Source organism: Natator depressus, chromosome 1, assembly GCF_965152275.1.
Source record: "Natator depressus isolate rNatDep1 chromosome 1, rNatDep2.hap1, whole genome shotgun sequence".
NCBI classification, from domain to species: Eukaryota; Metazoa; Chordata; order Testudines; family Cheloniidae; genus Natator; species Natator depressus.
The window spans coordinates 240,955,763-240,983,002 of NC_134234.1; the positions used below are offsets into that span (position 1 = coordinate 240,955,763).

The window sequence follows — 27,240 nt, forward strand, 5'->3', positions numbered from 1 at the left end:
TTGAGTTATATTTATTTGCATATCCTCTAGGGCACATATCTCAAGCAGCTTATCAGTCCAGTCATATCTTCTGCAGGAATTTACTTGTATCTTGTCAGCCTATACCATTTTCTTACAATAATCATAAAATAATATGTTCTTTCTCTGCCCAGTACATTCTGTGTTCATAGAGTAAAATCACATTTGTTTAAATAAATAAAATGATAGATCGGTCTCACAAAGTCCGATTTCACATCATCAGTAGGAGACAAGATCCAAATGTCAGCATAAACATTAATGGAGGGGAAAAAGCCCTCTCAACTGCAAAAAATATAATGGCTCCATATAATCCCTTTCATCATCACAGAGCTGCGGCAACTAGAAGAAAAGCTGCCTATCAATACAGTGCTGGGTACACAGAGTACAGAAATACAGAGCTATACAAGCAGCTGCAGCTTGCTGAATAGTAAGATGTACCTTCTACTACAAGGTACAACTATGGAGGAGGATGCTGTATAAACTGTACTGATCTTTCTATTCATTAATCTAGTAGGTCTGTTTCTGAGTCGCCTCCTAAACTTTGCTGCTAACTAGTTGAAAATATCAGATTTTTAAGAATGAAGCACATTCAAATCAGACATTCAAACGAGACTGACCTTCCAATAAAACCTGAGCTCTTGGGGATCATCCTGATAATGTTGCAATATGCAAAACCCTGGGGCTGATCTTGTTCTCCCCAAACCTGTAAGTCCCTGAGAGTTTTGTGTTCAAATGTGATCCATTTTCCTAGCTAAAAAAATGGTAGCAATGGATTCCAAGGGGCACCCTAAGCCAATCTAACAGATTGATGGCTACACACCAGGGCTTCAACCAAGGTTTACAGTAGGGGGGAAATGGTGAGTCCCCTGGGCAATGACTGACATATGGATTACTACTCCCCAGGAAGTTAAAAACATAGATCTCTTGGAAATCAGTCGAGATAGACATTTTTAAATGGTCTAAAAAGGCCATGGGACCCCAGAGAAAACAGCCTTATCTTTACCTATCCAGTGCCAACAGAAAGTGGAATGAATACCAAAAAAAAAAAAAAAAAAAAAAAAGATACTGGCTATTTGCTTCAAGGGGTCAAGCTACTTTCTCCAGCCCTGTGTTGGCAATGGATTTTAAAAAAGGAACACATGGCTGAGAGGAATAAATGTCTGATGCTAATGTTTAAGCTGTGCCTCTTTTCCCAAAGCTATCTTTGGGTGTCCAGATATTTGCATTCACAGGATATTCTGTTTCACAAGCAGGGTTTGTAATTGGCTTCACAGCTCCACTATAAATGCCGGTTAACAACCAATATTTCAGGATAGCAACATTTATCAGGGTTTGCTCATTAAACCATATAAGTTTAAGTAAGAGACATGTTCAACTCTTTGGCCTGGAGTAGGCAGGTTCACACTTCAGGAGAGAGACTTGTGCTTTGTCATTTTACCATTAGGGTCCCACCCCCCCTTTTTTTTAAATGAAAATATATTTTAAAATTTAATATATGGACTGAGGGGGTCCCCATGTTAGTGAGCCAGGACTTCTTGCTGTCTCTGCATTTTCCTGCCTTACCCAAAAGCGAACACTGAAATAAAAAGTCTATTGTACATATTATACTGAAATGCAGATGAAATGAAACACACTGAGAAAGCAGCAAGAGCTCCTAAACTCAGAAAGTGTGGCCAAGAGTCAGAATGCTCTGGATGGCTAATTAATGGGCTGGTATATTGCAGAGGTTGGTTTTAATATTGCTTTACTAGCCTAGGGTCTAGTGCAAATCCCATAGGGGTTGTTGCATCTGACTTCCCTTGCCTTGCCAGACAGACCTAGCTGGCACAGCGATCTGCTTCCACAGCAGAGGTTTGCCCCTTGAGCTCAATAGCTCTATTCCCTTTGAAGCCTCAACAGTCATAATTAAATGCGTCACTTAGAAAACAAACATAAATCCAAATGAAGTGTAAAAGAAGTAAACTCTGGTGGATGAGTGTTTCTTCGGGTTTCTGAATTTCCACTGTGTTGAATTCTCACATATCTGACTGAAACACTTAACACACACACAAAAGCCAAACTACGGAAAAAAAAGTAGTTTGACCACATAAAAAATACTATCTACCAAAGCAGTCATATTGTAAAGCAAATTAAAAGACACAGTTAGGGCTCATTCACGGCTGCAATAGATGGATTTATGGCTGTCACACAGCCAATGCCTGCAATGGTTACTATACAGTTACACTTGGAGAGAAACTTATTTTTTTAAATATTTTTATTTGGAACTTACTGGTAAGGTTGCTGCTGTTATCTGTCTCTTACACTATCTGTGAGACATACTGTACATTGAATATTTTTCCTCAGTGTTAACAAGGTGTTCGTAATACAATATGTACTCATCATTATTCAGAGGACTCAAATATTTTCCCTCAAGAACAGCAGAATAAAGAAACGTTGTGCAGAATGTCTGAAGCATGCCAAGCCTACTGCTGAATGCCCAGCTAAGACTCTAACTGCACTTCAGTAAAACATTTACATCAAGCTTTGTATCGCTCAATCCCTTTATAACTATTACATCTTTCCTCCATTTCATCCTAACCCCATTAAGCATGTCACAGAGGCTTGGTTGAGGTTACATTGTGCTGCAGTTGCTTATCCATAGCATAACTTGTGACAGCAACTTGCAGCGACTTCAACTCAAGTTTATGAATTTTATAACCAGTGGTTCATTAGACCGGGGTTCCTTGTGTGGGATACAGGAGGTCCCATTTCCCATCTCTAGTGAGTCTTCAAGAAGAGTAGGATTTCCTGTACCTTTTATTTTCTGCCTTGGCTGAAAAATAGATTCAATCACATAACAGGCCTATTCTGCCATTCTAGCATTACCTCTACTGGAGGTCATTGTTAGAGGCACAGGCCATCATAATGGAGTATGCTGCAGATCTCACTGAAAGTTTAAATTCTTTTGGTGACACTGGAAGACAGTACTGTCCAGCAGGGTCTGTCCATTAAAGCATTCATAGGACTTGTCTACACGGCAAGTTACTAAGTGGCAAGCCAGGGTGAGAACCTACTACGTACCAGCTTTCTGTGCCGTAATGTCCCAAGTGGACAGTGATACAGTGCAGTGAAAGACCCAGAGTGTGGCTTAGAGTAACAGTGCTTCAAAGTGCAGTATGGTAAGCTGCATTCCGGGACTTTCCCTGCCCTGTAGCAGGCTCCACATGGCAAGTTAGTGAGCACCAAGCTGGGGCACTGTAGATTACCACATAGACATGCCCACACTCTGACCTTTGAACTACTCATTTGTACCCCTGCACATGCAACAGAATTGCAGAAACTTTATTAGGAGGTTGAACAAACAACTGATTCATTTTAAAAAGATTTCACATTGTCACAATTATAGAATACATCTACTTCCGACAGTTAAGAAATGTGGAAATATATAGTTTTACTGAGGTTAATGCACATGCTTGTGTTGTTGAAGACTGGGAAAGCCATACCAGTCACACAATAAATATTAGGCTCTGGTGAATTAGTTTATGGTCCATGTCCAGCTCACAGTGGATCACATTACAAAAATCTAGAGCTGAACAAAAATTTTCCATTGGAAAACGCTGATTCAAATATTGAAATGTTCCATAAGAATGTGTTGATTGCAACAAAACTTTAGGTGGAAATCAGGCAGGCAGGCAGGCAGGCAGGCTGGCTGGCTCTCTGGGCTCCTGACTGATAGGCTGTCCAGCTAGGCAGCCAGTTTGCCAATCCAGAAATTTTCAAGAAAATTCCATCTTGGTTCTTCCAAACTTTCAAAAATTTTCATCCCACAAAAAATTGTGTATTTCCAATTTGGAATTGGGGGGGGGGAGAAATCTGAAACACAAAATTTTCTGTGGGAATGAAATTCTGGTTCTTGCCCAGCTCTACAAACAAAACATGTTTACAGCTGGTACCCTTGTTGGCAGCTAATAGCATAGGCTAAGAACAGAATGGGCACTGGACAATGAACTCTTCTTTCCTTCTAAAGATAGTTACTTCAAGTCAGGGCTGACACGTATCAATGGGACAGCACAGGGAAGGTCGGCCTGCTCTCTGTACCACACCTGTCCTTCAGATAAAGAAGAGCTCAGTCTGCAGTGATATCAATTAGTTGCCTTTCAGAAGCATGCCACTAAAAAAAACCCTGTGCTATTATCAGGGAAATATTCACTCTTATACCAAATAATTTAGTTTTTCTTTTAAAAGCTACCCCAGTCATTGCAGAAAATGTAAAATGTTAATTGCAAATACAATAAAACATTTTCAGTTACAGAATAATAAATAACGAGTCATACTGGGTTGGTTTATATTATATAACCTTACTCTTAGGATAAACATGTTAAATAGAGGAACAAACAGCTAAGTCTTTTATACTATGATTTAAGAAATATGTTATTATTAGACACTTTAATGTAAATTCTAAACATGTATCATATGTAACAATTTAGAACTTTCCAAATTAGCTAGCATGTTCCCTGGAAGCAATTTTAGTATTGCTAGTAATAGGAAGCTGTTGGCACATTATTAGAGTAGTTTCTCAAATGAGATCCAGTTCAATTTTGCTCCAGATGTTGAACAACAGTGTCTTAATCTCAGTCTGCTAGTCTCAGCTGTGTTTGAGCTTTAGTCTTTAAAAACAACAAATCAGCATTCCAGGAAAATGGTATCAAACAGGACTGCTACTCCTTTCATTTGGAATCAACGGGGACACTGGAACAAAAACTTTTCAATTACTTTCACATCCTCTCTTCAAAACAACATCCCCACAACTATGATCCTTCTTGCATTATCAAGCCATGCATATTCTTTGTTTTATCAATTAAAGCAAAGCCCCTGAATATAAATCAGCTTCCCATCATCATCCTAAAATACTGGTTTGGTCTGACTCAGAGGGAAGAAGGTCATTTTCTGCATCATAACAATACTTCCGGAAGCTCCAGTGTGACCTCAAATCCAAGTACTGACTTAGCCCAACTTAGGTTGTGGAAAGTGACAACACCCCAGCCTTGGTTTGACTATGGGGGCAATGAAACATCATTGCTGCAATATCAGCTTCTTTATGCTATTTCACCAATGAATCTAATGATAAAAAAACAAAACCTTCTGCTAACATAAATTGCAAGTGTCAGACCATTACTTTTAATTAATCCCTGGCAGCCAAGCCCACCTAGAGATATATCTTTGTACGAGCAAAAAGAATACCCGAGACCCCTATCTTGCCTTATATCTTCAAAGTGCTAACTGCTCATTAGCACTCCAGAGGGATTTTTAGGTATCATTTTTTCCATTTTACAGAATCTGCACCTGAGACAAAAAGGTCAAGTAATTTTCCCCACATCACAGAAAAAGTTAGCATCAGAGCTGGGATACCTGGACTCCCACTGCTATGCTCAAACCACTAGGCTACAAACCTTACCCTTATAAAGATAAGCTTGTTGGTTTCAACAAAAAAGCATAAACAACAAGAATAAAAAATAACAGCATAATACCACAGGCATTGTTGCATGCTTCAGTGATTCAAATAATGCCAATTGTTTTCTAGTCTTGGGAGAGCAATAAGGAAATACAGTTATGTGTAGAAGTTAACCAACAAAACAAAGATCTGTTCATTCCCTGACTAAAACATTTTAGTTCAAGAAAACTACATGTAGTTAATAAGTTTGTGCAGTTATTGGTACTGTACCTTGTAAGTAAGTAAGGTGAGAATGAAGCTGGATTGTCCTGTTCTGAAAACATTGGCATGGAACCTCCCATTATCCAGAAACGGAAATATAAAACAAGAATCACCTTCAGAGAAGAACAACATCTATTGAAATGGTTACCTCCTTTTGAGCAATATTATACCATACATGGAAATCCAAATCTTTAAAGTGAAGACTCAAATTTTTTTTATTTATTTTTTTTTTAGATGGCTCTTTAAGATTTAGCAAACACTGCAGAGAAATCAACACAAACTAGGGCTTGATATCAAATCAATTTCCAGGGCAGTTATGGAATCAATTCCTATTAGCATCAGTGGCATAGCAGGGTGTTAATCCTTGAACATCCACTAAAAAACAAACCACGTTATGAATATGCATAAAAGGAATTTCACAAATATTTATCTGGATAATTTTCTACCCTTTTCTGTCATAGTGTCCCGCCACAGTGTAAGTGTGTACTACTGCCATGGACTGTATGGGATATCAACCCTTCTCAAAACAGACAATGTTTGAGTATGAATGTGTCAATACCTTTTCTCATGCTGAGTAATACCTCACTCTGCACGAGTTCCACAGATTTATTTTTGAGCTGGTTTCAAGGGGATTACTTGTGTCATTAGCTACTGTTCCAGGTAAGGGAAACAGAATCTGGCATGTAGGGGGCAACAGGGAAGTTATGCTTTAAAATTAGCAAGCTTTTGATTTCTCCTTACTGCCTGTCCTGCTAGCTGGAGCAGCATGGTCACCTTCTTTCTGGAGATGGGGTTCATTCTTTACACTTGCAGTGATTACCACTGAAAAGTCAGTATTTTCCAATTAACCCACAGTGGTATATTTTACACTGTAGATTTCCCCACTATTTAGAAAAGGATCAACTGTGGGATATTTGCAAATGTTGATTTTTAAATGACGACCTATGTAAACTAAAAGAGAATTTGAGGTGGAAAAAAGCAGCATTTTCATCTAACTGTCCAGCTGAAATTTTATTGGACTATCTTTCATGATTAACTGTTAGTTAACACCACCTAGTCAACCACTTAAAATAGAATTTCAGCTGCAATTTCAGCTTTCTAGTTTTGTTGGTGATACTATTCAGCAATGCTAATGTTAATATTATTTAGGTGTACAATACCACATTTTTAAAATCACTCATACTTACATAACTTATTACTAAAGCAGCCCTCTTCAAAAATGGCCTTGCAGTATACAAGAAATTCTGGTTGTTACTTGCAGTCAGGTAGCTGAAATGCAAATTAACAAATACTTGCTTAAATACTTAGTGGAAAGTAGCTTGTTTTTCACACTGAAAAATCACTGGCACAATGCTCTAACTGTCCTATGTCTATCAATGTGTTAACAATAAAGCTATAACGATAAGCACTTTATCATTTTGCATTTTCTAATTAGAATTAGTCAACATTTTATTTCTAAATTTTAACAAAATTTCAAATGAAAAAAATTGCAGAAATTATCACAATTGTTTCCCCAACGAGCTCTATTTACAACCATCAACTACTTAATGCTCACAAATCTCCATGTATGACTTGCCCAGCACGGAAGAAGTCACTATCAGGCCATGATTAAAACTCAGAAGCTCCTTAATCCAATTATGTGCTCAAAAACTAGAGAAGGAGGCATAGTCTGTAAGAACTGAGCTTCTTTAAAACATCTCTTTTTAAGTAGAGTTCACATACTCCACTTCTATTACAAGTCACTTGACTAGCTTGTTATGATTATTAATTGAAGTGAGTCAAATGCACAGGTGGTGAAGCACTAGAATGAGTTACCTGGAGAGGTGGTGGAATCTCCTTCCTTAGAGGTTTTTAAGGTCAGGCTTGACAAAGCCCTGGCTGGGATGATTTAGTTGGGGATTGGTCCTGCTTTGAACAGGGAGTTGGACTAGATGACCTCCTGAGGTCCCTTCCAACCCTGATATTCTAGGATTCTACAGGATGCCCTTTGTCTGTGGAAACCCTCCCTGCTCCACAGGCAGGTAAAATTAAAGGCTTGAGGTCAAGCCTTATAAAGCTCAAAAACTTGATCTCTCAAAATTATTCTAATACAGTAAAGTGTTCTCCAAATTCTGACATGCATTTTAAAATAATTAATGACAGTCACTATGGCACTAAAGTAACTAAATACTAAATATGCTTATATAGGACCCTACAAACTTTTCGTTTTTCTGAGGAAGAAAAACAAGTAAAACATCGGAGAAGACAGTTGAGGGGGATAAGTATTTAGGAGGTGAAGAATGTTTTTAACTTAGAGAAAATAGACGAAACATTATCTTTCAGCTTTTTGAAAAGTGTTAAAAATAAGGAATAAAAAAAAATCAGTTTATACAATCTACGAAGATTATGAAACAGGTTACAGAGCGTGTATTCAAGTGAGCACTCCATGCAAGGAAAGAGTCATGCTTTTTCCTGCAAACATCTAGTATAGAAATTTATTTTTGATTTCCTCTCGAAATCTCTCAATACACAGGATCGTCTAACTACCTTTAGCCCTTCAAGTCACAGCAAAAATGAGGTCACAACACTTCCTCAAGAAAGAGAGATTCTTAATTTGTGGCTTTTTGTTCAACTTTTCCATAGCAGGAAGTTAGTGATGCTAGGCACCTTTGAAATATGAAGAAAAGCTTTCACTGCTGACAAAAGCAGCAGAACCAAAACCTATATGAGAAGGAATTACAGTTTAACAACAAAAAGAAAAGAGAGTGCAGCTGGATACACTCTAAAAAATGCAATCTCTTTAAAAAACCTTCTGTAAGCATAGTTCCTAAAACATAGTAACCCAAACTATGTACTGTAGAGAAAGCTGGATAACCTCAGTCCCTTGTCGTCTACTTATTTATAAATGTTGACATTTAAGAGTAGGAGGTGACTTAAATGTCAGACTGGTCTTCAAGACCCCAATCCTGCAAGGTGAAAAGTTTTCTGAACTCCCACTGATTTTAATCAGGCCCCAACTTCCCAGAACAAGGAAGCTCAGACTAGTCTTCAGGTTTTATACTTCATGAAAGGTCAGACTGGCCTTCAAGTTTTCACTATGGCCCTGATTCAAGGCCCACTGAAGCCAAGGGAAAGACTCCAAGTGACTTCAACGGGGTTTGGATCAGGCCCTGGACTTTTGTGCCAGTTGGAATGTCTCATGAAATTCAAACCTCTTATGACTTTTAGTAAGCAACAGAAGTGGTTGGTTGTATTTTGTTTACATTATTATAGATGGGGCTTGTAGCGCAGCCTACTGTTAAGGTTGCCTACCACTTCCCATTATAATAGCCTGTTTACACTTGGTTAACATCTGTCAAATTTTCTTTTCATGCAGATTCCATTACGAAATATGTTTTTCTGACTTAAAAAGGGCTTGTGCTATGAAATCTACGAGGAAAACCATGAAAGATAATAACATCATACTCTGCTTGTTGATCCAGCTCTCCTGGCCATCCAAGCAAGAGAAGTGGCATATATGAAATACCAACCCATGGGTAACGATATGGGTAACTTAGCTCATCAAAATGCTGTTTTGCCAGAACCCTGGTGTATTCTGGATGTCTTATGGGTGGTATTACTGGTCTCAGAAAGACTAACTAGGAAGACATCTTACTTGTGGCCAATGTGAGCAAAGGACAATTCACTGTTCCTGTCACAAATTCCACAGAGCTGCAGATCAAGCAGGAAAAGTAAGTTTTCTAAATAGCAGTCATGCACAGCTTGCAACATACACAAGGTGAAATTGCAGCTTAGAGACACAACCTGGATCAGGTTTGTTTTTCTAGTGCAGCTTGGTTGTTTGGTTTGTAAGTTGCTAATGATTTTTATTTGGTAAGCTAACCAGGATATTTAAAGTAATAAATGTAATTGTTTTGCACTTTTGCAAGATTTCATTGTTTTGTACCTTTATAAAAACAACTGCCTTTTATACCGAGTCAGTCACAGATCAGAATTCTGTTCATTTGCAAGCCACACAGCCCTGTCAAACATCTAAGAGTATGTCTGTACTGCAGTTAGACACCCACGGCTAGCCTATGCCAGTTGACTTGGGCTTGTGAGGCTGGGGCTAAGAGGCTACTTAACTGGGGTGTAGATGTTCTGGCTCGGGCTGCAACCTGACCTGTGGGATTTGTCCACCTCACAAGGTCCAAGAGCCTGGGCTCCAGCCTGACCCTGAACAGCTACACCACAGTTAAACAGCTCCGCGAGCCCGAGACAGCGGGCACATGCCAGCTGTGGGTTTTTAACTGCAGTGTAGACATACCCTAAGACACCTCTCTGTTCAGAAGGATCACTCCCCATCATCAGCTCCATCCACATATGCACAAGAACACAGATTCCTAGTGCTCATGCACACCCCATACTGGAGTCAGGGTGGGACGCAGAGAAGAAGAAAACTGTGTATTACCAGTAGCTCTGTGCAACAAAAAGAATGATCTCACAAAATATTAGTGCCTCATCATAACAATAAGGTAAACATTTCAAGATGTGGATCTCACTGATTTTAATGAACAGAGCAAATTGGAGCAGGAAATCCAGATTGCCATTTCTGCTAACCAAGTGTGAAAAAAGAACATTTGGACAGAGGTTTCAACTTGCCTTCATGCCAACTCTCCCACAAAGCAAAATCCACTGTGTAACTGGCTACTTGCTGTCTTTTAAAAGCCTGAGAGGAATACTCCCTGAAGCAACACAAAGACACAATAAATCCAAAAATGCTTAATAACGCGAGGATTTCTCTTACCCACTTCGAACAGAGGCCAAGACAGATATTTGGCAGCTTTGATTTCCTGAAAAGTACAGCTCATCCTGAAATCAATTACATTATCACAGCATTCAGAGATTTTATAACTGAGGACAGCAGGGTAGGTAGCCTAGTAAAACTCAAAACCATGCAGTTTACAGCAACGTAAAAATTCCTGGTACCAGATGGACTGTGTGTTAATCAAAACAAAGTTCTCTAAGGAACAGACCTCTTTTTTCTTTTAACATTTGAGGCATCCCAAGTTGTCGTGACACTATGACAATTGACACCAGCTGAGGATCAGCCCCAATCTGTAAAGTAATTCTTTTCTGTATAAAACAGCAACTCCTTCTCTCCTCCTCTCCACCCTCCACCCAATCACCTTGGGCACTACAGAAATACAACAAACAGTTAAAACATTAAAAAAAAATACTGTAACATCAGGGATCCCAGAAGGAATGAGGTGAGATCACATTGCTAAATACACACACGCACCCCTTTAGTGTCTTATTCTTCTAGAGCTGGAGAGAGGAGACTCCATCTCCAGAAGAACACTGTTTTCCATTTCCATTCCCACAGCCTCTCTGTCAAACCAAGCCCCCTCTAGCCCAGTTGCGGGGGAGGCAAAACAATCACAACACTATGAAAACCCACATATACCAAAGAGCAAAATCAGAGCATTATTAGGAAATGGGTGGGAAGCTTATATCCAGTGACAAAGCCATCCTTTCAAAATGCAGTTCTCTTGTGGGGATGGTCAATATTCCTTCAGTAAAAAAAAATTGTCTCCTTTTCTACCTACTCACATCTTCATCATAATCTGCCCAGCCAACTGAATTTTGTATTCAAGTAGTATCTTTGCACCCTAGTCGTGCTTATTTTTCCTGTATGAAGAGAGCCATTGTGGGACAAGCTGTCAATGACATTCCAGTGAGAAAACAAGAACCAAACACAGACATAGGGTGAAGCTGAAAAATAAACAAATATATTCCAGATGCCTGCAGGTTTTCAACTCACTTAAAATACCTATCAGTGCCAGGAAATAAAATATCAATCACAGCCACAAACGTAATGAGGGGGAAAAGAAAGGTCTCCTGCTTTCCTCTTTAGACTTGACATTCCTTGCAGCACATGTGTTGTATCCCAACTCCCTTACCTCTCTGGAGACTGTTAAACCCCAATCATCACCACCACACACACAGAGGCAGGTACACAGAAAAGTCATTGCTGGCAATTTAAAGGGACATGGTCAGCTTTAAAAAAATTCACAATTATTTTTATGCCGTTGTCTTACTAACAGCTAGCACTCAATTTTCAGAAGTTAATAGTGATTCTGAGTGCCTTGGTTCTGGGGTCCTCAGGCTGAGACACCTTAAAGAGCCCTGATTTTTAGATGGTGGGTGCTCAGCACTTTCTGAAAATCAGGCCCTTTCAAGATTGCATCTTAGCTCAGCTTGCAAAATGAAACTTGTCCGTTACAATTTCTGTTTAACTTTTACTGCAGACTCATTCACTAATGCAATCTTTGGAATGTCAATATTGAAAGAGAACCTTTTAAAGTTTGAAAACTTATCATTGATTTGTTTTTCATTCTTGAAAATATTTCTATTAATATTAGATGTTGAGAGGCTTACTTGCAAAGTTAAAAAAAAAACAGGAAAACTAAACAAATCCTGATATAAAAAGATACTGAGCACATCTAATTCCTAATGGCATCTGAGAGATTTGGGGTTTTCAGAACCTCTGGAAATCGAGCCACCAGTGCCTAAATCACCTGGAAATGTCCTGACCAGTAGGCTGCTCTTCAGCACTGCACATACTCGCTCTCCTCCAGCTACTCACATAACACAGGTTCAAACTAGAGCTCAGCAGCTAAAACAAATAGAAGACACCCAAAACATCCCTCTCATGAGGACTGAAAACAAACTGCATTGCCACATGGCGACTTTCCCCCTCTATCCATGGCCATTCTATGATATTTTGTATAAATTTCATTTCTTGCAAAGGCCCTCAGGGTATGTATGGAAGAACGGGAAGAAAGGATATTTGAAGGGGGGGGGAGGGAGAGAGAGAGAGAGAGAGAGAGAGATAAGCCAAAGATGTGTGGAGAATGAATAAGACGTTCCCTTCATACCAGACATTTCATAGACATGATGAGTAGACAAGAAGGAGCATAGTTAAGAGGAAAAATAACCCCCCACCATGCAGACACTTATACTCCACTGAAGAGAGGAAATCTACTAGTATCCATTTAGAACTGGTGATCCCTTGTCACAGGACAATTAAGGGCTCTTAAAATGTGTGTTTTATAGGTGGCACAGGTAGTGATGCCTATAGTTACGGCTGTCTGACATTTTCCATAAGTAGTCCCGGTTTCCAGTTGCTTATAACTTTGTCAAACTTTGATCATTTGGGCTGAAATTTTTCCATGTTGGATGTCAGTCTCTAACTGAATTTTTATTTTAGATTTTTTTTAATGTTTCAGCTAAAACTATTAAGCCATTTCCAAGAACAGATTTGGGAAAAATACATTGGTTTGCCTATGCTAAAAATAATTCTTGGAACCATTTGGCCAAGCCCACTCCAGTATCTCCAGTTTTTGGAGCAGACTTGAAATTTGGCAGGGAGGTTGCACAGGCATCATGGATGTGCCTTTGAGTGTTCCCAAAAAAATTCACCTAACTTTGGTCAAGTTACAAGCCTCTGACAAAATCTCAGTTCACACATGCTCAGTAGAGACTTACAGTCTAGCAGATAAATCCTCCAGAATCCTTGTGCAGCGAGCATGCTCCAACTTGAGTCTGGAGCCAGAGGATGGGGCGGGGTGTTTTGGAACTAAAAAGAGGAGGGAGGGGTCAGGAGCTGGAGGAGCGAGTGGGAAGCAGGGTCCAGGGGGTGCGGTGTAGGAGAGGAGCAGCAGGGAGCCAGGAAGGGTGGGGTGGATAGGAGGAGGAGGGCAGGAACAGAGATGGACAGAGACAAGGGAAGAAGGGCCTATAACCACTGGAGCCCACTCCCCTCCAGCACCTGGAATTGAACTCAGGAGCCCCAAGTCTCTACATTCCTCTGCTGTCAGCAAATAGCTATGCTCAATCTGTGGAGGAAGCCAGAGATTCTTTTCTCTCATGGGGCTCCCTGATTTGGTAGGGCAGGAGACCTGCATGGCCTCATCTGCGCCCTGCGGTTTCTAGCAGCTCCTGATGTGCACGTGTGCACACACTCCCTCTCCTACCCATGAATTGGGTTATTAAGGAGCCTTCCTTTGCTAGACGTATTTATTGATGGAATGTGTTACTAGTCACTCAGTCCCTACTGAAAATGGTTCTGCATGCAAGAGAAGTGCTGCCCGCACAGCACCATTTATTTGTCCATAGAAATAATCAGACTGTTGAAATGTGACAGATTTTTTTCCCTCCCATTCTTTTGTGGCACTCAATTCATATCCTGGATGGTTAAGTGCTATTAGAGGTTTAATGTATTATTTCCTATTTATACCACGATATCTTTCCTCTCTTACACTGTGCACCGGGGGGCTAACTCTAAACACAATGAAGCCTTCACAGCCACTGATTTTGGTAGCTTTATTATGCCATTTCAGACTGTTGAGGGGGGATTCCCCCCATGCTGAAACAATCACAAGTTTCTCCATATGCTTTTTTTAAAAAAAGCTTTACCTGTTTGGATCTGAGATCGGGATAGCAAAAATACCAAAATCATTATTTACCAAATGCCGACTACTTACTTTTAAGTCCTTGGGCTTACCTGTGCATAAAATAGGGCAGAATATGATCCAGTGGCTTGATTCAGTCACAGTACTTTGTGGCCTTTATGAAAAGCAACAAAAAACAAATGCAGTAAGCCCAGACATTTTCAGTGCTATTTATCTTGTTTATAAATATTTAGTTGGAGAGTTGTCTCACAGTAGTGGCACCTACATAAATTCCATTCACAGTAATGGTAGCGCTGTGCGTGACCAGAAAATATACTCCCAAATGTTTACATAAAGGAGGAGACTAGGCTAGCTGTTCGTAAATAGACTATTTTTAAATGCCTAACCACAATGGTTATTCTACAAGCTCCCCCCATTAAGTCCTTTCCATCAGTGTGCTTTAATCCTGACCTGCAAACTCTGCATATTTCAGTCCACACATTGGACCCCTGTATGAAGCTCATCTCTGGCACAGAGAATTTCAACCCATTGCCTTGCCACTGAGTCTGAATCTCGTATGTGGCTGGGCAGGGTGGAGAGAGGAGCAGGTAGGTTGGGTTTCCCCGGCAAACAGTAAGAGGGAGGTGTCTGTAAAGTGAACTTCACAAGGCTTAATAGGCAAGAGTTAAAGTTTACTTAACAATTCAAAGTCGGCAACAGGTATCATTAAAAAACCAAAAACCAGGCAGGAATTGAAAACAAGTAACAATAAAATAGCAGCCACAAACAAACCAACAAGCAACGGTTAACTAGAGAGGTAGATGAGCATTAATTTGTCTATTGTATCCCCTTCCCTCCTCCTCTGTCCTTGTAGATGGTAAGCACTGCAGGGCAGGACTATGTCTTTCTATATTATTATTATGGCTATTAGTATTACAGTAACAGTCGTGGGCCCCAGCCAAGATTGAGGCCCCATTGTGCTAGGCACTGTACAAATACATCTGTACAGTAGCCAGTGCATTTCATAGAATCATAGAAATGCAGGACAGGAAGGAACCTCAATACGTCATCTAGTCCAGTTCCCTGCACTGAGGCAGGACTAAGTACCATCTAGACCATCCCTGAAAAGTGTTTGTCTAACCTGTTCTTAAAAGCCTTCAGTGACAGATTCCACAACCTCCCCTGGTAATTCCTTTCAATGCTTACCTACTCTTACAGTCAGGAAGTTTTTCCTAAGGTCTAACCTAAATCTCCTTGCTGCAATTTAAGCCCATTGCTTCTTGTCCTGTTCTTGTCTCAGTGGTTAAGGAGAACAATTTATCACCCTCCTCTTTATAACAACCTTTTATGTACTTGAAGACTGTTATGTCGTGATATCATGTTGTCTCTTTTCCAGACTAAACAAACCCATTTTTTTTCAATCTTTCCTCATAGGTCATGTTTTCTGGACCTTTAATCATTTTTGTTCCTCTTCTCTGGACTTTCTCCAATTTGTCCACATCTTTCCCCAACTGGGGAGCCCAGAACTGGACACAGTAATCCAACGGATGCCATAGCCGTGTCCACTCAGCACTGATAAAATAGTAATTTATTTTTAAAAAAATCCAATGTGAAAAGCAGAAAAGTTTGTGTGAATTCTCCTGAACAATGTTTCAGTCAATTGAAACACTACCTCATCAAAGGAGGTCATCAGATTTACATGCAGGGGAGCGAGGGTGAAATCAGATTGTTTGGCTCCAGATATGATTGCCAAAAATGACCAACAAAAGTAGTAGTGGCCCCACATTCACTTGTATTGTTTAAAATGGAGGGCCTGCCTGTTTTCCACAAGCATTTCCTTTATCAAAATAATACCCACCTACAAGTCATTTCAAAAGTAGTTAAATGAATGCCAGTAATGTTAAACCCATCAGGAAAAGTTATTTCCTCTCTGGAAAAAATCCTAATCTGACATTCTAATCTAATGTGTGCCTAGATCCCCTGTTTCTATTAGGTTAAATAAAGCAGCCCATGGACACTCCACAGCAATATCTAAATACAAAAATAAATAGTAACAAGTTTCCTCTCTCTTTTCGTGTTTGGAAGTACTGTGCTATTTTTAATGGAGTCTCAGTAATGGCTTATTCTCTTCCCAGATTGCCAACAGAATTGTAACAATTATTCTTTCTTGGTAAAGAGATCATATCTTTTCACTGCAGCTTTTCTATATTTATAATAAAATACAGCCCTGCACTAATGTTACACTGAAACAAAACAATCCAAACATTGGCCTTTTATCAGCAGCACTTTGAGTCAATTCTACTTGTGCTGTTAGTTTTGGCACGAAGAACCAAACAATACATTTCCAACAACTGTTTATCTCTTTCACTCTCTCTCTCACACACACAAATCCCCAAGTTCTCAGATTTAAAAGTGTACCAGTTCTTTCATCACAGTTAATCACAGTTTCACTATGACAGGGTAACTTTTAAAAATTATAAACTAGAATCTGCAATGACAGGTAAAAGATTAGAACTCGCTTTAGTTGATTTTATTTACAAAGCCATCCTCTATATAAATCACCTAAATAGATAATATATGGTAAAGACAATAGCTACATCAAAAAAGAATAATTAAAAAACTGGGTTACATTTAAAAAACCCTAAAAATAATTACACTTAATCCTGTTTTGACCACAGTTCAGTCTCATCTATTGTCAGAGAAGCAAAGCCACAAATCATCCAATATTGTCTAAAGTGAGCAAGATCTTTTTGAAATCTTCCTTTACATCATTTTGAATCTGCATATTATTTCACAGATGGGTGAATAAAATAATTATTGTTCATGATCTCAGACTGATTCTTGGACTATACTAGAGGGAGAAAAGCCAATGGATCATCAAGGTAGTTTTGCACCTTAGCGAATCTGAGTTTGAATTCTGACATTTAAAAGCACGACAGACACGAAGGAGCCTGCATATCTAGCCCCACAAAAGCTTACCACTCAATTTTGAAATCATACAAATCAAAAAGTATATTTTCTGGTTTGCGGATTTAGTAACAGTCTATAGGGCAGGGGGAATTCAATAGGCAGCCCACGGGTCAAATTTGGCCTGCCAGATGCTTTTGGTCAGACCCCGAAATCTTTTTATTTTGTTATTAGCATCATTATTGTTATTGTGGTATGAAAAATATTTCTCTGGAGTCTGGACGTTGACTATACCTTGACCAAGAAATTTGGACCTTGACAAAAAATACCTTCTGCAGGGCATTCTCTGAGGACACCGAACCATTTACGGGAAGATCACAGATAGAGGAGCTTGGATTCATTTTCGCAAACATTTTTCCACATGAACACACAGCTTTGTATAACTGGCAGCCTCTTTTCTGCAGAGACCAAGCATTAGAAAGAATGTTGCCTATCTGGCATGAGACAGATTGGCAGAGATATGTGGTTGAAGTTCGCAAAATGCTTGTCCTCATTATACTCCACTCCAGCCAGTACTATTTGTCCCGCAGTTTCATAGCAATTCAATCCAGTCCGGTTTTAAAAAAATAAATTGCACTTGTTTCTACCAAATTTAGTTGTAAAGGTATCCCTGCATGCACACATGGGTTCTACACTGTGCCCACTGTAATAGGCTAAAAAGTGAGATCCAAAGGCATTGCACATATTCCTATTAAATTTTACACAAAAGATAAACCAATTTAAAAAAAAGATGGATGATCTAAATATTTGTACTTTGCAATTTTTGACGATTAGTATTAAATAAATGGGCTGACAAGACCTTGTTAACTACAAAGTACATTTGTGCATATTATTGTATTGAGTTTCTAAGCAGCCTTATTTTATGGGCCCTTGCAGGCTAAATAATGAAAGTCAACCACAGTAGATTACATGTCCAGCTAGGACTGGAAACAGACAACTGTTGAGTTACTGATGAAGTGTTATATCTGTGAAGTAGTGATCTGAGTTGCTATTCCATTAACATTCTTGGAGAAATAAAGCCTTGCTTAGTCCACGTGCCAGTCATATATCCTGTAGTGGTTTAAATGCAATTAAACAAGAAAAGCATCCAATATACCCACAAGCCAAACAAAAATAAATTATAGCAACCTGAACTGTGGGGAGAAAGTAGAAACAATATTTCAAAATATAATTAGACATGAAAGTGTCCGTATGGGCTGCTTATTTGTAAAGCTGGCCAACATTTTTTGAATGAATATTTGCTTATAGAAAAGGCCTTTTTTTTCAAAATCAGAAATGTTTGTGAAATCTTTTCATTTTCCCCAAAATGTGCTGATTTTGATTCCAACACCCCCTGCCCCCCTCAAACATTTGGTTCTTGGTTTTCTCTGTTTCAGTGGCAAAATGGAAAAAGGAGATGTTGGTGGGTGGAGGAAAATTTTTGAACAAAAAAAATAATTTTCTGTTCAAAAACTGTGGAATGAAAATTGTTGTGAAAAATGTAGAGATTAAGAAAAATTTCAATCATTTCTACTTGTTGAGTAGTCCAACAAGAATGGTCACCAGAAATGACAGTACAGTAGAACCTCAGTTAGTAATACCTTGGGAACGTTCATAACTCTGAACAAAACGTTACTGTGGGTCTTTCAAATATTTACAACTGAACAGTGACTAATACAGCTTTGAAACTTTATTACGCAGAAGAAAAATGCTTCTTTTAACCATCTTAATTTAAATGAAACGAGCACAGAAACAGTTTCCTGACCTTGTCAAATCTCTCTTTTTAAATTTCCCCTTTTTTTTTTTAGTAGTTTACGTTTAATACAGTACTGTACACTTTTTTTTTGGTCTCTGCTGCTGATTGCATACTTGTGGCTCCAAATGAGGTGTATGGTTGACCGGTCAGTTTGTAACTTTGGTGTTCGTAACTGAGGTTCTACAGTACCAGCAAAAGCAGTGACTACTGCATGCTCACCAGGAAATGCCAGCATTTCTGAGAATGTCCAACTTTTGGTAGAAGCAACAGCAATACCAACTGGAACAACGTGGGACTTTTGGAAGGTAATGGTATGTAAGAGAGTGGACCCTACATACAATGGTGGGTCTGGACACCACAATCAGGCAATGTAGCATGTCCTACACCATGTACAGCAAGTCTCACCCATTAAAGAATGGAAGCCTCCATTTTGGAAAAGGACCCACCATACACCTTCATATACAAACTGGGGTTTCAATTAAGTTTAAATTATTAATCCCTGTGGCTTTAAATGAGGAATGACTTAAAAAACAATAACTTCTGTTATATTCAGGTTGTCCCCTTCCTTCTGGGGTTTTTAGGGTAAAGACAGTTACTAAATGAAGCTGTTTTAGAAGCTGCTCTTGTTCAGCACTGGCAGCTTCTAAAACAAAGTTACACAGTTTGCTGATAAAGTGCCCTCAGTGCAGGGGCTAATACAACGATACTTTCTGAAGAACAGTGAAAAGAAGATAGAGTGAAAATCCACATAAGTGGCTGCTGCTCAGACAGAAGCTTCCTACAGAGAGACTGAGCTTGTGCAGGTGCAATTTACTAAGCAAGTCTACTTCCCTCTGGCATTCTCGACTCTTATTCCTTTTGCTTTTAAACTGATCACTCGGGGATATAACGGAGAGGGCAGTTTTCAGGAAGTGCACAGAAAACCCACAGACCCAGAAAGCATGTTTTGAATAGTTGCCATGCACCAAAAGAAAAATGATGGTGAACATGCTGTGCCTCAGGGAACATTAACACACTGCAAATCCTCTACACAAGCTTAAAACCCTTAATGAACCATACATGCTACATTACCCTTCCAGGCTGTATGCCTCAGGTAAAAAGAATCTGCCAAATTGAATGGCACCTGTCATAGTCTAGTAATCCACAATTTTTCCACCTCTAATGAGCTTATTTTAATAACATGATCAGACACAGAAGTTTCCATTTCTTGAGAGCCCTTTAAAAACAGTTCCCTGACAGCATGCCAGAGAGAGTGTCTCCAAAATAAGGATGGAGGCTTTGAAACATGCTGAGGCAAACTCATCCAATCCATCTCTGGGAGTTGGGAAGCATATGGTCCTTGGAGACCTTTTTTTTTTTCTTTTCTTTTTTTTTTTCATTCTGCAATGAAAGGGGCTGGAAGAAAACTGGAGAGAACCAGTTTTACAAGTCTGGAGGTAAGCAATTAGAGAACTGTAGCAGTTGGAGGATCTTGCAGTCATTTTAAACGCTTTGGCTTTCTTACCAGCACTACCGGGGTGGGAGAAGGAGGAGGGGGGATTCTGAAGAACTGGCCATGAATGCTACAATGTATTAAGTAGAAATCCCAGTTTATTCCCAAACACATTACTTTTGGAGGGGGTATTTTATTGCATCTGTAATTAAACACTGATTAAAAGTGTGAATACAAAGCCTTTTCTGGCTATTATTTTAAGTGTCATATAACTTGTACACTGTGAAGGTGTAATTTGATCATTTAGGCCCCAATTCAGGGAACCATTCTCATTCATGAAAGCACTTCAGCATATGCTGAAATGCTTTCCTGAATCAGGGCTTTAGGTTATATAACACACTTCCCAAACCCTCTATCATTTAAATCAGCTTCTGTATATCAGCTAATGGGATGCCAATTTTTAATAAAGGCTCCAGAGGCAATCCCGGCAATTATAGGCTGGTAAGCTTAACTTCAGTATCAAGATGGAGGGCTTGTTGAAACTATAGTAATGAACAGAATTATCAGACACGTAAATGAACACGATTTTGGGGGGGGAAAGGACAACACAGCTTTTGAAAAAAGGGAAATCATGCCTCACCAACCTATTAGAATTATTTGAGGGTGTCAACAAGCAAGTGGACAAGGGTGATCCAAGGGATATAGTGTACTTGGACTTTCAGAAAGCCATTGACAAGATTCCTCACCAAAGGCTCTTAAGCAAACTAAGCTGTCATGGGATAAGAGGGATCCTCTCATGGATCAGTAACTGGTTAAAAGACAGGAAACAAAGGCTAGAAATAAATGCTTGGTTTTCAGCATGGAGAGACATAAATAGTGGTGTCCCCCAAGGATTTGTATTGGGACCAGTGCTGTTCAACATATTTGTAAATTATCTGGAAAAGGTGACAAAGTTTGCAGAGGAGACAAAATTACTCAAGTTAGTTAAATGCAAATCAGAATGCCAGTAGTTACAAAGGGATCTCACAAAACTGGATGATTGGGCAACAGAATGGTAGATGAAATTCAATATGGATAAATGCAAAATAATGCATATTAGAAAACATTATCCCAAATATACATACAAAAAATGATGGGGTTTACATTAGCAGTTACCACTCAAGAAAGAGATCTTGGAGTCATTGTTGATAGTTCTCTGAAAACATCTGTTCTATATGCATCACCAGTCAAAAAAGCTAACAATGTTAGCAGCTATTAGGAAAGGGATACATAATAAGACAGTAACAGTCATAATGCCACTATATAAATCTATGGTGTGCCCACACCTTGAATACCATGTGCTATTCTGGTTGCCCAATCTCAAAAGATATATTAGAAATGGAAAAAGTACAGAGAAAGGCAACAACAAAAAAGATTAAGGGTATGAAACAGCTTTCATATGAGGAAAGATTAAAAAGACTGGGATTGTTCATCTTGGAAAAGAGACGACTAAGGCATGATAGAGATGATCGAGATCTATAGAATCATGAATGGTGTGGCAAAAGTGAATACACAACACAAGAAGCAGGATTCACAAAATGAAATGAATAGGCAGCAGACTTAAAACAAACATAAGGAAGTACTTCTCCACACAATGCACAAACCATGGAACTCACTGCCAGGGCATACTTTGAATGCCAAAACTATAACTGTGTTCAAAAAAGAACTAGATCAGTTCATGGAGGATAGCTCTATCAATGGCTATTAGCTAAGATGGTCAGGGATGCAATGCCATCCTCTGGGTGTCCCTAACCCTCTGACTGCCAGATGTTAGAACTGGATGACAGTGGATGGATCACTTGACAATTGCCCTATTCTGTTCATTCCCTCTGAAGCACCTGTTGCTGGCCACTGTCGGCAGACAGGATACTGGGCTAGTCTGACCCAGTAGGGCCATTCTTAGTTTCGTAATTTTTGTGGTCTTGGAATAGAATTGTGCTTTTCTTCATTTGTCACAGCTCTGGCTCTGCCCTTTCTCCTCTGAGGAAGATGGGGAGTTTCAGAAGCTTCGTTAAAAAAGAAAAAATAAATTTCTGTTTCACCATCTAGGGCTGGATTGTAGCCCTAGGATCCAGCCCCAGGAAGGGCAGCACATAGCTGCACAGCCTCAGGAGCAGAGCAGGAAGCAGACAGCAATTCTGAACATTACAATCTGGTCCTTGTTCCCCTTTGTTCTGGGATCAGAGGGAAGTAATCTGCACTAGTTCTTCGGCTGCCACAGATTACTTCCTCGTTAGCCAGATCTCATGTGCTAGTTGGCACACTGAAGGGGCACAGAACTAAGCCTCCAACCACTGTCTGGTGATCAGCGCAAGAACAAGATTAGCAGCCTGCAGAAGCAGCAACTATTGCTACAACAGTGTCGGTAGCAAGGGAGCTTCTCTGCATGGGCATACAGCAAGACTCATGACGGAGTCCATAGTTTCCATCAGATAACGTGCATGTGCATGCAAACATGCATGACTGATTGGGGTTCTGTAGGTGTACCTCTGTCAATGTGTAGCACGAGGACAACTGTATTACCCTCAAATAATCACAGCCGGAAAGAGAACAGATGTACACAAAGACACTTTGGAACTCTAGAGTGGCAGGTGTCCATTCTCTACTTGTTTCAACTGCCTTCTTGAAACTCCCTCTTCATATCAAGTAAGTTCACATCAATAAAAAAAATAACTCGGGACATATTTTGTTCTACACCGCCTTTACTCTTTGCATACATGTTTATCACATGTATAATGAATATCTGTAAATCTGACAGATTCTCTTTCCACTTTATTAAAATAAAGAACTTGAAACCACTAGTGTACTAAAGTCGGAATGACAAACAACTAGAAATAAGTGGGAGGAGAGTATTTCCATAGCTCCTGTCCTTAACAACTACAGCATAGGGATAAGCTTCACTGGCTATTACAGAAAACACTGCTGGTAGCATGAAGTGCACTTCCTTCTATGTCCAGTATTTACTGGGCAGAAGGGTCTAGCAAGTACAGGACACTGTCATCCAAAAACAATCCTGATCTTCAGTATAAAGTAGTCGATGTTAGCTTTGATTGAAGTGAGTCTTGGATGGGCTCAGGAAAGAAAAGGGCTTAGCCCTTTCATTTGTTGCCCATAGGTCAAGGTGGATCCAAACTCTTCAATATAATGGATTCTGTAGTCTTACCATTGCTGTATGTGGACAGCTTGTCTCGGTCAGAAAAAGGGCACTACCAATAACGTTGCTACAGTAATACTGGTTTAAGGCCACCGAGGAGAAAGCCATGATAGAGTTAATTCAGAGACTGAATTGCCAGTTGACTTAGGGCACTTAGAGAAAGGCACTCAGTGGGAAAACAAGGTAGGGACATCTGCTTTGTGACTGTCCATATGCCTCACTCACGCGAAGCCCTGCATCAATCATCTACTCTAGCAGGAGCCCAAATACCAAGAGTTACTGTGAAGTTGAATTCAGACAGATACAGCTCATGAGGCATTCTTACATTGAGCAACTTAGGCATGAGAAGAGAGGTCCCAGCTATGGAATTTCATTAGGAGACTCATTTCTATATAAATCACTACTGAACAAAGGCTTTTTCTTGAAGACAAAAGTTTTGAGATCAGTATTTATCAGTATCCCCTAATGTATAGTCAAGCCTTGTGCCCTACAGCAAAAGGTAATCATCAGATGGATGGATCTCTGTGGACTCACACCATGATCATACCCTTCATCAGAGGTGTCAACAACCTGGCCTCTGGACAGATTTAATCCACTCTACCAATGAATTCATAGTAACGCATCTATCTGCCCAACACATAATAATTTCACAGTGGCATCAATGCTGGGAGTGGGGAGGAAATATCTACAATGCAAACTTCCGCACACTTCTTTGCTGGTGATTAGGTTTGGTACAGTGAACCTTTTCCAACATACATTAACATTTTATTTAACTACAATATAAAGCCTTCTGTCCCAAGTGGCTTCCCCCATTTTCAAAAACCTTACACTTCACTAGACGAGTCACGGACACAAGAATATCTCTGCTGCTTCACAGCCAGTTTTTGCAGCAAATATACATCTGGGGGCAGAGCCCAATTTAGTGTCAATGGGCTATGCCAAATGACACTTGTTGAGAATCTGACCCCTAATATTTGACTCCCCTAATGATTTTGCTTTCTTGCATGAGTATATTTTGTAGGCTGCAGCTCTGCCCCTAAAAATTGATTCAAGTCAAAAAAATTCAGGTAGTGAACGTAACTTCACTAGGTAAATGAAAAGCTTCTGAAAAAAACTGCACCACAACAGATGACATTTCTCCAATATCTATCTGTCTGTACATTCATTTGCATAGAATTTTTAAGATTATTAATATTACAGAATCCTGCAACAATAGATAACTATTCACTTTTCCACCCTACTGTAGTGACATTGCTTCATCGTCCTGCACTCTCACATTTCCAAGGTTATTTTTTGACTGTGGGATTGCAGCAGCCTCTGCTTTCTGAAATTCCAGGACATTCCAATCACTCACTGGCTGTGCAATTTAAACCTTTTTGTAAAGCTGGATTGTTTAATCACAAAACTGGTGGTGATTTCTGGTTTTGATACAACAATTGACTACACTCACCACAGTGGTGGAATCTTTGAAGGGAAGGACTGTTTACAAAACAGTAGCACATTCATGAGGGAAAAAAGATAAGGGGCCTACTCTGGATGTCTAGCCCCGTACTCTCACATGATAGTTGGGTCAATTTTTGCATCTTTTTCCCTCTTGGATTGACAGTGCTTCAGAGGCATCATGCTAGCCTGTGGAGAGAGTGCCTTTGATTACTTAAGAAAGATGACTTCTGGCCAACTAAGGAACATGACTGACAAGCTTCAAAGAAGACTCTTTTCCAGCCCTCATCCATAAAACTGAAAGGCACATTGTGGGTATGTCTACACTGCAATTAAAAACCTATGCCAGCCGACACAGGCACATGGGGCTCGGGCTGCGGGGCTGTTTAATTCTGGTGTAGACATTCCAGCTTGCATTGCAGCCCAAGCTCTGGGACCCTCTCACCTCATAGGGTCCTAGAATCTGGACTCCAGTCTGAGCCCGAATGTCTACACCACAGGCCAGCTGTGGGTGTCCAACTGCAGTGCAGACATATCCTGTGAGGCGACCAGGTCTGGGGTTGGGTGGGAGCAAAAGCCGTTCTAAAATGAGGATGGTTCTCAGGATTGCAGTAGGGATTTGGATGATTCCCAACTTTGGGGAAAAACACCCCATTTATTTAAGCGATACAGTTATGTATCTAGAGCCTCAGAGTACAGGTTTCACAGAAATTTTTTTTTGTTGACGGGAAAAAAACCCTCTTGCCCTGTTAAATACTTTTATGTCAAACCTATTATGCTCTGATGCTTGTAGACTCTATAGGGTGTCAGCCTTTCCCCTAGGAGATTGGATCGCTGTAATAAATAATAATAAAGTTTGCACTTTTATAGTGCCCTGCCTCCCAGAATCTTAACATGTTACAAAAACATTAAACAAACCTCACAACACCAAGGAGAGATAGGCAAGTGCTTATCCCCATTTTACAGCTAAGGAACCAAAAGACAAAAGGAGGTTCAGTAACTTGCCCCAAATCAGTAGCAGAGTCAGGAACAAAACCCAGTAATACCAACTCCCATTCTGTGCTATAACTACCAACACAACACACCCAATGTGCAACGCTTTTCAGGATTAGACTATCAACTCCTTAAAGCAGGGAATTAAAAGCCAGTTCTCCCAGTTCTGGGCCTACCCCAGCACATCTACATTAGCACCACATCAAAGTGACTAAGACACATACCACCAACTTCACTCTAAACAAAGCTGTTACTAATTGCTGTAGCTTGTTATCAGGGTGTTTCATTTGTACTTCTATTTATGCTAGAATAATTATTTCCACTGGTTTCCCAGCACGGTGGGAAAGTGAAGGCAATAGTTATGGAGCTCTTAAAATGCTATTTCTAATACAGCGTATATGTGTCTACACTTACACGTGGACAGCGGCACAGCTGTACCGATATGCCTGTAAGAGCACTTGTGTAGCTGTGGTATGCCAACAGGAGAGAGCTCTCCCATGGACATTGGATAAAACCAGCTCAACGAGCGGCGGTAGCTACGTTGGTGGGATAGTGTCTCCCCCTCGACATAGTGCTTGCACATGAGTGCTTATGCCAGCAAAACTTATATCGCACAGCGGTGTAGTTTTTTTCACACTCCTGAGAGAAAAAAGTTTTGCCGACATACTTGGTAGTGTAGACATCCATTTTTTACAATCCTCTGAGGACATTTCCTTACTTTGGGCATATCATCCACAAACATACATCCTTTTTTTTATTGGGTTTAGGAACCAGAACAGGGAACTGCATCACCAATTTAATTTCTGCTAAGTAGCAACATAAAAAGCATATCCTATCCAGGTGAACTTTTGAGACAAATCAAGTGGCAAGGCTAAAGAGTAAAGATGAGGCACTAAAATTCAGAGAGGACATGCTTACTCTTTTTAGGTACAGTTACATCCATTACAAATGCCAGCAACAAAACCCAACAAAAGCGTCAATCGATCAAGATTTTAGAAATGGAAAAAAAATCTGAAAAGCTCTGGCTTCAGTACTAGGAGGACACTACTTTACCGGCAGGGAGAAGAGAGAGTGACAGTATTTCAACCCATTCAACAGGGAGGCTCTTATCTTTACAAGAAGTTTTCTTTACAAAGGTGACAAATGATTTGAGGAAAGTTCATTCTGATCTGAACAGTCTGGAGTAATACAACTGAAAGAAAGAAAGAAAGAAAGAAAGAAAGAAAGAAAGAAAGAAAGAAAGAAAGAAAGAAAGAAAGAAAGAAAGAAAGAAAGAAAAAGAGCTCAGAGTAGAGAAGGAAGCATAAATCCATTGCTTGCCTTAACCCACGTAAGCCCTCATCTGTCCTTCTTTCT

General features: G+C 39.8%; 1 protein-coding gene across 2 annotated transcripts in view; it reads right to left on the reverse strand.

Annotated features, from left to right (window-relative positions):
* TMTC1 (transmembrane O-mannosyltransferase targeting cadherins 1) overlaps nucleotides 1-27,240 on the reverse strand; it is a 176,495-nt gene that overhangs the window by 109,638 nt on the left and 39,617 nt on the right. The window contains exons 6-7 of one of the 2 annotated variants that reach the window (XM_074939267.1): nucleotides 6,898-6,979; nucleotides 5,720-5,823 (exon numbers count right to left, since the gene is read on the reverse strand). The exons of the other annotated variant lie outside the window; for it this stretch is intronic. Coding sequence (XP_074795368.1) covers nucleotides 5,720-5,823; nucleotides 6,898-6,979 — 186 coding nt within the window. The remainder of the gene's footprint in view (nucleotides 1-5,719; nucleotides 5,824-6,897; nucleotides 6,980-27,240) is intronic. 2 annotated transcript variants of the gene reach the window in all.